This window comes from Phaethon aethereus, assembly GCF_964289735.1.
Source record: "Phaethon aethereus genome assembly, chromosome: Z".
Lineage (NCBI taxonomy): Eukaryota > Metazoa > Chordata > Aves > Phaethontiformes > Phaethontidae > Phaethon > Phaethon aethereus.
The window spans coordinates 77,435,395-77,446,367 of NC_138577.1; the positions used below are offsets into that span (position 1 = coordinate 77,435,395).

A 10,973-nucleotide genomic window follows, 5' to 3' on the forward strand; every position below is an offset into this window, starting at 1 on the left:
GCAACATTAGGCTTTAAACCTTAGATTTTGATTGTTTGTGGGTTTTTTTGTTTAAAAAGGAAGTATTTTTTTATGAATGCCCATCTAAATGGGCTCTGTATGTTAGGGAGTGTTTTGATTGTATAGAAATCAATGATTGTAAAGACCAAGTAGAGTACTTACGGGTAAGGATGAGGGGGAAGGCCAATGAGGCAGATATCCTGCTGGGAGTCTGCTACAGACCACCCAACCAGGACAAAAAGACAGATGAGACATTCTATAAGCGAATGGCAGAAGTCTCGCATTCGCTGGCCCTTGTTCTTGTGGGGGACTTCAACCTACCGGACATCTGCTGGAAGTATAACACGGCAGAGAGGAAACAATCTGGGAGGTTCCTGGAGTGTGTGGAAGATAACTTCCTGACGCAGCTCGTGAGTGAGCCCACCAGGGGAGGTGCCTTGCTGGACCTGCTGTTTACAAACAGAGAAGGACTGGTGAGAGATGTGGTGGTCGGAGGCCGTCTTGGGCTTAGCGACCACGACATGGTAGAATTCTCAATTGTGAGTAAAGTAAGGAGAGGGGTCAGCAAAACTGCTACCATGGACTTGCGGAGGGCAGACTTTGACCTGTTCAGGTCACTGGTTGAGAGAGTACCTTGGGAGACAGTCCTGAAGGACAAAGGTGTCCAGGAAGGCTGGACAGTCTTCAAGAAGGAAATCTTAAAGGTGCAGGAGCAAACGGTCCCCATGTGCCATAAGAAGAGCTGGCGGGGAAGGCAACCGGCGTGGCTGAACAGGGAGATTTTGCTGGGACTCAGGGAAAAGAGGAGAGCTTATCTCTGGAAGAAGGGGCAGGCAACTCGCGAAGAGTACAAGGATGTTGTTAGGTCAAGCAGGGACAAAATTAGAAAGGCAAAAGCCCAGCTAGAGCTCAGTCTGGCCACAGTCATAAAGGATAATAAAAAATGCTTCTACAAATATATTAACAACAAAAAGAGGGGCAAGGAGAATCTCCATCCCTTACTGGATATGGCAGGGAACATTGTCTCCAAGGACGAGGACAAGGCTGAGGTACTGAATGCCTTCTTTGCCTCAGTCTTTAATAGCCAGTCCAGGTATCCACAGGGTATTCAGCCCCCTGAGCTGGAAGAAGGGATGGAGAGCACAATAACCTGCCCATAATCCAGGAGGAAGCAGTTAAGGACATGTTAAGCCACCTGGACACCCACAAGTCTATGGGGCCTGATGGGATCCACCTGAGAGTACTGAGAGAGCTGGCACAGGAGCTTGCCAAGCCACTCTCCATCATTTATCAGCAGTCCTGGTTAGCAGGGGAGGTCCCAGAAGACTGGAGGCTTGCCAATGTGATGCCCGTCTACAAGAAAGGCCGGAAGGAGGATCCTGGGAACTACAGGCCTGTCAGCCTGACCTCTGTACCGGGGAAGATCATGGAGCGGTTCGTCTTGAGAGTGCTCACAGGGCATGTGCAGGACAATCAAGGGATCAGGCCCAGCCAGCATGCGTTCATGAAAGGCAGGTCCTGCTTGACCAACCTGATCTCCTTCTATGACCAGTGACCCGCCTAGTGGATGAGGGGAAGGCTGTGGATGTTGTCTACCTGGACTTTAGTAAAGCCTCTGACAGCGTCTCCCACAGCATTCTCCTGGAGAAACTGGCGGCTCGTGGCTTAGACGGGTTTACTTTTCGCTGGGTGAGGAACTGGCTGGATGGCCGAGCCCAGAGAGTTGCGGTGAATGGAGTTAAATCCGGCTGGCGGCCAGTCACAAGCGGTGTTCCCCAGGGCTCGGTTCTGGGGCTGTTCTTGTTCAATATCTGTGTTGATGATCTGGATGAGGGGATCGAGTGCTCCCTCAGTAAGTTTGCAGATGACACCAAGTTGGGTGGGAATGTTGATCTGCTGGAAGGTAGGAGGGCTCTGCAGAGGGATCTGGACAGGCTGGATCAATGGGCCGAGATCAACTGTATGAGGTTTAATAATGCCAAGAGCAGGGTCCTGCACTTTGGCCACAACAACCCCATACAACGCTACAGGCTTGGGGAGGAGTGGCTGGAGATCTGCCCGGCGGAAGGGGACCTGAGGGTGCTGGTTGACAGCCAGCTGAACATGAGCCAGCAGTGTGCTCAGGTGGCCAAGAAGGCCAACAGCGTCCTGGCCTGTATCAGCAGTAGTATGGCCAGCAGGAGTAGGGAAGTGATCGTGCCCCTGTACTCGGCACTGGTGAGACCGCACCTTGAATCCTGTGTTCAGTTTTGGGCCTCTCACTACAAGAAGGATACTGAGGTGCTGGAGCATATCCAAAGAAGGGCAACAAAGCTGGTGAGGGGTCTGGAGCACAAGTCTTACGAGGATCAGCTGAGGGAACTGGGGTTGTTTAGTCTGGAGAAGAGGAGGCTGAGGGGAGTACCTTATCGCTCTCTACAACTACCTGAAAGGGGGTTGTGGCGACGAGGGTGTTGGCCTCTTCTCCCAAGTGACTAGCAATAGGATGAGAGGAAATGGCCTCAAGTTGTGCCGGGGGAGGTTTAGATTGGATATTAGGATAAATTTCTTCACAGAGATGGTGGTCAAGCATTGGAACAGGCTGCCCAGGGAGGTGGTGGAGTCGCCATCTCTGGAAGTGTTCAAAAACGTGTGGATGTGGTGCTTCAGGACATGGTTTAGGGGACATGGTGGCTCTGGATTAATGGTTGGACTTGGTGATCTTGAAGGTCCTTTCCAACCTTAGTGATTCTGTGAAATTTCACTGGAAAGTTGTTGGGTTTTTTTCCTGAGATACTAAGCGATTCAAAGAAATTCAAATTGAAGAAATTCAATCTTAATAGCATCAAAGTGTTATTAAGCAGACATCGCTATTACAGTGCCGGATGCATGGGGGATATCTCCTCCTAACATGTGCCTCATGTTACCGGCATCTGAATTATATCGAGTACATACATTCATATTCATTGCAATTGTTAGCATATTCATGATACTTCTGAGAAATGTGTAACATGCTCAAATGTCCCTGACGCATGCGCTGTTCAATGAGTCGGTGGTCCTCTGGTGGTCTCTGGTGGGTTTTTGCAGTGCTTGGTCCCCCTTAACTTGTCTGTCCTCCAGAGGAACTCTTTTCTTACCTACTTGCTTAGCTTGTATTTTAACATTGTACTGGTTCTTACCGGTTCCTGCCAGTTACTTTACCTTACACAATCCTCGCATACAAAAGGAAATGTGTAAAACTCACATTTGATTTATTTTTACATGTTAAAAACTTCTTCATTGTCTCAGACCTTTGTTTCAATCCTCCCTTCTCTACCATCCTTGCGAATCCTTTCGCAATCCCTCATAACATACCGTTATCTGTCTGGCAATTAAAATACTTCCCTGTTGTGACTTCATGCTTGTTCTTATTTTTCCTCCAGGTAGCATAATCATCCATATTCTATTGACAACACCACATTGAACATTGAATTATACAACAAATACACAGGATAAATAGGCTTCCAATTAATACAAACAACAAACAATTCTTTAACTTCAGAGTCCTGTTGTTCTGTCACCCATGGAGAGGAAGCCTTCTTAATGCTTGAATAGTGAATCCATGCCGACTGTTCTTTAATCTTGATAGCAGTAAGTTGTTGGCAGCACTTGGAAGGGTCTGTTCCACTTCTCTTCCAAGGGTTCACCTGTAAAAGCCTTAATATAAACCCAGTCTGCTGGCTTAAAAGGATGAATGGGATAATCCAGACCTCTAGATCTGGTTCCTAAAACTATCTTGTTTATCTCATTAAGTTGTTTTCCTAATATTATTGTATATTTCTGTAGATTATTTTCACCTAACTGGGTGAGATCTTGCCCTTGGTAGGGGGGATTGGTACGGCCTCCCAAACAAAATTTCAAAGCAACTTAGATTCTCTTTTGTTCTTGGTTTTATTGTAATTCGTAATAAGGCTAACAGAAGTGCCTGGTACCAATATAAATTTGCCTCCTGGCTAATTTTAGCTAGCTGCTGTTTAATTAGATGAATAATTTTCGACTTGCCTGTGACCAATATGGGGTGTGTAGTTGCCAATTTATTCCTAAAATTTTACTAACCTGTTCTACTAATTGTGCACAAAAATGAGTACCCCTATCTGGGGACATCACAGCTGGTACCCCGAACCTAGGAATAATTTCATTTAAAAGTACTCGTGTCACTTCATTGCCTTAGTAGTCCTACGAGGGAAAACTGCTGCCCAGCCGAAAAAGGTATCTATTAATAATAACAAATACTGAAACCCCCTTTTCCTTGGGAGTTCAGAAAAGTCTCTAGTTGCCAATTTTGATCTGGAACTTTCCCTTGTATCAATACTTTCATATTTTACATTATTTTCTACCTTTGGATTATTCTTTAAGCATATTTCACGTTTATTAACCATGGTTTTTACAGTTTAAAACAAATTCCTGGCTACTATTTGCTTCGTAAGGGAATTATACAAGGCTTCAGTTCCCCAATGAGTCTTGTCGTGTTCTGCTTTTACCAGTTTCCATAATATTCTAAAGGGATCTATTATTCTGTTACCTTTTAATTTTGCCCAACCTGATGATTTAACTTCTGCTTCCAAATCTTTAATCTAAGATCCTTCTCATCATAATCAAGTCTGGTAGTGGCAAAGCTTTTTCAAGAATCAAACTTAATACCTCACCTTGTTCCACAGCTCTTTTTGCCTCATAGTCTGCTGATTTATTCCCTCCTTCCTGACCAGTGTTACCCTTTTGGTGCCCCTTGCAATGCATAACTGCAACCACCGAAGGTGATTGTACCTCATCCAAAAGTCTTAGGAATGTGTCAGCATGCTTAATATGTTTTCCTTGGGCCGTCAAAAGTCCCAGTTCCTGCCAGATAGCCCCATGGGCATGAACTACACCAAAGGCATATTTTACTCTTTGTGCAGATGTATCCTTAGGGAGTGACTTTGCTTCCACCACTTGATCTGTGGTGGTCCCAGCATACCCCACCATTCGAGCTCCATCGTTTACAGAACTACTCCCATTGGTGTTCAGCTTCCTCCAGCGGCTCCTCCTTCAAGTCAGGCCAGCTTACATACACAGTCTCAATGGTTTCTATGCAGTCATGTACAACAGTCTCCATTTCTTGCTTATCACATGGTTGGTTCTGGAGTCCTGCAAACAGCTTCTTCTCAGTCATTCCTGAGCTGTCTCTGTCACTTAGAAATCACAAATCCCAGGTATATTACTTCTTTCTTCAAGATCTGGGCATCTCTGTAATGAGACTTGGTAACCCCCTAGTCCAAGAAAATCCAACAAACTCACAGTCCATTCTTTACATTCTTCATCCTTTCCTGTGGCTATCAAAATATCATCTACATACTGCAAAAGAATCCCACTTCCCAGAGGTCTTTCCTAGGCCTCTAATTCTTTAGCTAATTGATTTTCAAAGATCGTGGGGCTGTTTTTAAATCCTTGGGGTAGCACTGTCCAGGATAGCTGGGGTTTTCGTCCTGAATCAGGGTTTTCCCATTCAAAGGTGAATAAACTGCAGCTTTCAGGGGCCAAGCTGAGGCAAAAGAATGCATCTTTCAGATCTAATACTGTGAATCATTTCTTTTAAATTAGTCAATAAGATGTATGAGTTTGCCACTACCGAGTGTAAATTTTCAACTATCTTATTTATTGCCCACGGGTCTTGTGCCAACCTGTAGGCTTTGCCATCAGGCTTTTTGACAGGCAGAATAGGAGTGTTACACTCTCAAGAGCATTCAATTAATAATCTGAATTTTATAAGTTCTTCTCCAATGCTTTTCACTCTTTGCCTGTCTTCAAATTTCAGGGGATATTGCTTTACCCTAACAGGTTGTGCTCCCTTTTTGAGCTTAACAACAACTAATACTGCATTTTTTAGCCTTTCCAAATATTCCTGAAGCCCATACTCCTGGGTATACCTGGCCTTTTATTTCTTGTATAATTTCTTCCCAAATTTGAGTTTCAGTAAAAGCCAAACTTAAAATTTCATCATAGTTCTCATCTGGTATTGTAAATTCAATTTCTCCATCTCTAAATCCTATTTCAGCATTTAATTGTTCTAGTAAGTCCTTTCCCAAAGTAGTTTAGGAACCTCGTGCAGGTAGAGGAATTTATGAATCCCTACACTTTTCTCAATTTTGAATTTTAGTGGTTTCAAAAAGAACACCTTCTCAGCCTGTCCAGTTGCTCCCACTATATTAACAGTTTACCTACTCACAGGTAATAAGGTCTGATTTAATACTGAAAATGTGTCACCTGTATTAAAATTCTACAAGTTTCTCTTTTTTTCCTAACTGAACTTTTACCAAGGGTTCTGTTAGGGAAGATTCCCCTGGTCCCTGTCAATTATCTTCCAGGTCAGTAATCATCACCGACTTGCCCAGTCTCGGGCAATCCTTTTTCCAATGCCCCATTTGCTTACAGTAGGCACACTGATCTTTTGGGAGGGGTTGATTTCCCCTAGACATTTACGTTACTTCTCCTGGCTCCTCTCCTCCCATTAGCGTTGTTTCCTGGCGGGTTCCCAGAGGTTACCTGGCCGCTGTGGTGTGCAAAGCAGCCGCTGTAGCATTGGCAAATGTTTTGCCCATTACTCTCTCTTTCTGACTGCATCTATTCCGACAAACAACCCTCTAATCTCATTCTGTGAACCAAACTAAGCATATTTGTCCAATGCTACAGGCCGAGCAACATCTTTTTTTGCTTCCTGTTGCGCTTATTTTTGTCTTTTTCTATTGCCAGGACTATAGGGTCGTGGGGTGCTAAACTGATTCCACATTCTTTCTGCCATTCAGGGTGATTTCGCAGAGTGAAAAACATCTGCATGAACCACTTCATCCTATTTTCTCTCCAAAGGAACAACATTAGTTGTAGTAATGTATTATATTTTAATGTCCCGTTAAAGGGCCATTTTTCTCCATCATCTAATTATAGAGAGGCCACCACTGATTACAATACTTAATTAAAGTTTTTCTATCGACAGTTCCCAACACTCCCCCCACGTCTTTCCAATGCTGTAATGGACATCTGCACATCCTAATGGACTCTTCTTTAGAATTCCACCACTTTGTGACTCTCCCATATCTGATGGAAATTTTACTGTTAATAATCAAAATCCAATAAATGACAAACCAATAATCAATACGCAAAACGCATTAGCTAAAAGTCAGATCCAGACCTCCAAATGGGGAAGTTAATCCCCTACCAAATGGGAATGCAACCTCTACCAAATGGGGAAGTTAATCCCCTACCAAATGGGAATGCAACCTCTACCAAATGGGGAAGTTAATCCCCTACCAAATGGGACCTAAGTCCCCCAAATGTATACCTATAAGGTGCTAGCAACACGGTATATGCTGACCTGCGTGCATGTCTGCACGTCTTGTAGACAGTCCCAAATAGATCGATCGTTACCAAATTTAGGATTTAAAGATGTCTTCTTACCAGAGGGTCTTTGTCTGTTCCCACAGTGATCCGACTGAGAACAGGAGTCTCTCCGGAAAAGAGCTCCAGGGGTACCCAAGAGAGTCCCAGACTCATCGGGTCCCGCAGCCGAACAGAAGATGTCCCACCTGGGTCGCCAAATGATTCAAAGAAATTAAATCTTAATAACATCAAAAATGTTGTTAAGCAGACATCTTTATTACAGCGCCGGACGCATGGGGGATATCTCCTCCTAACGTGTGCCTCGTGTTACCAGCATCTGAATTATATCGAGTACATACATTCATATTCATTGCAATTGTTAGCATATTCATGACATTTCTGAGAAATGTTTAACATACTCAAATGTCCCTGACACATGTGCTGTTCAATGAGTCGGTGGTCCTCTGGTGGTCTCTGGTGGGTTTTTGCAGTGCTTGGTCCCCTTAACTTGTCTGTCCTCCAGAGGAACTCTTTTCTTACCTACTTGCTTAGCTTGTATTTTAACATTGTACTGGTTCTTACCGGTTCCTGCCAGTTACTTAGTTAAGATGAAAGAAGTTCTCCACAGTAGTTTATTTTACACAATCCTCGCATGCAAAAGGAAATGTACAAAACTCACATTTGATAGATTTTTACATGTTAAAACCTTCTTCATTGTCTCAGACCTTTGTTTCAAAGTGTAAAGTGATGTCTGAAACAACCATAAGACCAACAACCATATTGTGACTTGCTCCCCTTAAAAGTATAATGGTAACAAAAAGCACTGAGCAGGTACCAAGCCTGTAGCGAATAGGAGGGAGAATAAAATCTTTCTCACTTGTACTGATGTGGAAGGAAGAACAAGGTTGAACTGATTGGTCAAAAGGTAAACTGCAGTTGGAGACAAATTTTTTTAATAACATTTTTGGGAAGACCTTCAGGCTTCTGTTTCTTCTCTAAAAGAGACAGCCCTGCCAACCTTCAAAATTTATAACTGCAAAGGGAAATCTGTCTTTTTTGGGTTTTTTAGGTCTTTGCTTTGCTGTCATTGCAGCATTCCAGCTCTGCTGACTATTTAGTTCAGTTGCATTGCTGCTTCAGGTCTTTCATGTCTTTCACATGCAAGAAATCTTAGCTGCTTACATTTCAGGCAGGATTACCTGATGCAGTTACCCTGTCCCTGTTAATGGTTGAGAGGCCTTAAAAGAGAGTCACAGTGAACTTCGGTAGTGAAGAACAATAGGTCACTACAATGCTTTTTTCTTACTAAGAAAAATCTTGAGCTGGACTTTTCAAAAGCAACTATATATAACTGTTCCTCAGTTTCTGTAGGATGTGTAACTTAAAGCATCTTTAAAAATTGTCTGATGAATGCCCCTGAGAATTTTTCCAGAGTATTTTTTAAGTAATCCAGATAACTGATGACAACTGTTACAGTGATACCATTACTGTAACATTACTGAAGTCCACAGCCGACTGCTCTACAGCAAGGACCTGTAAGTGGTGGTGTTTCTGGAACTCTTCACCTTCCTCTCCGCTCCCAAATGTTAATGCCAGTAGATCTCTGTCATCCACACTAAATCTATTGGTAGTAGTCAGGCATTTTTTCACTTCCTCTCTTGTGCTCTTTTAGGGGTTCAGTGGCTAAATCAAGTTTACCTTTTCTTTAACCTAAGGTCATATATTGTGGAGTCCTGAAGAAAACCTTTCACAAGACTTTCTGTTCACATGTCTGAGCTTTGCCAGGAAGAAACCAGAGCTGCTTCAGGGTAGAAGTTTTCTTAGAGGTTCAATTCAAGGGACTGGAGGAATAGAATTAATAGGACTAGTAGGCTCTGCATGTTCCAGTTATTGGCTAGGTAATTCCAAAGGATTTAGAGTTGTGGTTGCATACTGTAGTTCAACAGCTTGGAGGAAGATGAGGGAAGGAATAGATGGAGAAAGCTTACAGTCTAAGATGTGTGTGTATATTCTACAAAAACTCCATTCTAGAAAAGAGTAGGAAAATGAAAAATCTTTTTTGCAGTTCATGTTACAACATTTGTTTATGGCTCCAAAACCCTGTGTCTGTCTGGGTATTCGTATCAGCAAACTGTCAGAAGGTTCCATAAACAAGTTAGTAATCTGGGAAATTTCACTGAGGTGGTCACTGACTGTAACTTTATGCTAACAGTATTTGACTTAGGCTAAACTTGTGATAGTGGTGCACTTCCTGAACTGTTTATGGCTGTGGCTACTGCACAAGAACACCGATTTTGTATTCACTAACCTGTATCAGGTGTAATAAGGTGCAACAGCTCTTTCAGTGGTGACCCTTTAACTTTGCATGAGGTTCTGTACAGTGCAAGGGACATGGTAGTAATATACCATGTTTCCTTAAGATTAAAGGGTGGAAACATCTGAAGATTGAACACTTTGCTAAATGTTTTGCAGGTTGGACAATCTGCTCAACATGGCTTATGGAGTAAAGAGGTAATAAAGGACTGTTAGGTTCATAATAACCAAATTAAGTACTCTGCATACTCTTTACTTTTTTCTGTAAGACTTAAGTTGGATTTTTGCATGTTGATACCTCAGCTGAAATTGTTCATTTTGGTGCATTGTGCATGAAAGACAATACTTTTGTACCAGCTCCATGGAATTCCTGTTTCAAATGACTTACTAATCCTCACTGGTTTTGTAGCATGCTTTTCTTTTGTTTTTCTATGCTACTTCATTTCAGACAGACCTAGCAGTGTTCCTCTAATTGTTTGTAGTATTGTAGATAGTACTTGTGCAGTTGAGGAAAAACAATTATTTGCAATGTTACGTTATTAGTCTGGCCACTGTATTCATGCTGTGAAAAGCCCTGTATCATCAATTTTTATTTTTAAATTTCTTTGCTGTGATTTTCTATGAACGGCTACTTTATTATTTCTGTTTTGTTTCCCCCATTCCTCAGTAGGTTTCCTCCAATGACCATTGATGGAATGACCAGTTTGGCTGGAATTAATATCCCTGGGCATGCAGGAACTGGATGGTGCATTTTTGTGTACAACTTGGCCCCTGATGCAGATGAGAGTATCCTCTGGCAAATGTTTGGACCCTTCGGAGCAGTAACCAATGTGAAGGTCATCCGTGATTTTAACACCAACAAGTGCAAAGGTTTTGGATTTGTGACTATGACAAACTATGATGAGGCAGCTATGGCAATAGCCAGCCTGAATGGATACCGCCTTGGGGACAGAGTATTGCAGGTCTCCTTCAAAACAAACAAAACGCACAAAGCCTAACAAGTTATTCTCAGTGCATTAATACATGAAAACTCTACAACAAAGGCAGTTTACAAGAAGCTTTATGCATTAGTAAATGCCTTTGTTGTATGCCAGTGTGGAAATGGGGATAAAATGACTACTTAGCATCCTAAGAATATGTGAGATTTTTTTATTGCTAATATTTGAATTAAACTTCTTAAATATCTTTTGTGTTTGAATATTGACAAGAGGTACAGGGTTTTTACCTGTCACAATGCATATTCTATTGCCTTCTTTGAAGAAGGTGGACCTTTTAAAATGTTTCAGCTAAGG

At 42.5% G+C, this 10,973-nt stretch overlaps 1 protein-coding gene across 7 annotated transcripts in view; it reads left to right on the plus strand.

Moving 5' to 3' along the window:
* ELAVL2 (ELAV like RNA binding protein 2) overlaps positions 1–10,679 on the plus strand; it is a gene marked incomplete at both ends in the record, with an annotated part of 56,839 nt that extends 46,160 nt beyond the window's left edge. For 3 of the 7 annotated variants that reach the window (XM_082012840.1, XM_082012836.1, XM_082012835.1), the window contains 2 exons: positions 9,841–9,879; positions 10,349–10,679. In XM_082012840.1, the coding sequence (XP_081868966.1) occupies positions 9,841–9,879; positions 10,349–10,679 (370 nt within the window). The remainder of the gene's footprint in view (positions 1–9,840; positions 9,880–10,348) is intronic. The other 4 variants (XM_082012841.1, XM_082012837.1, XM_082012838.1 and 1 more) reach the window with 3 other exon arrangements.
* Between the last annotated feature and the right edge of the window lie 294 nt (positions 10,680–10,973).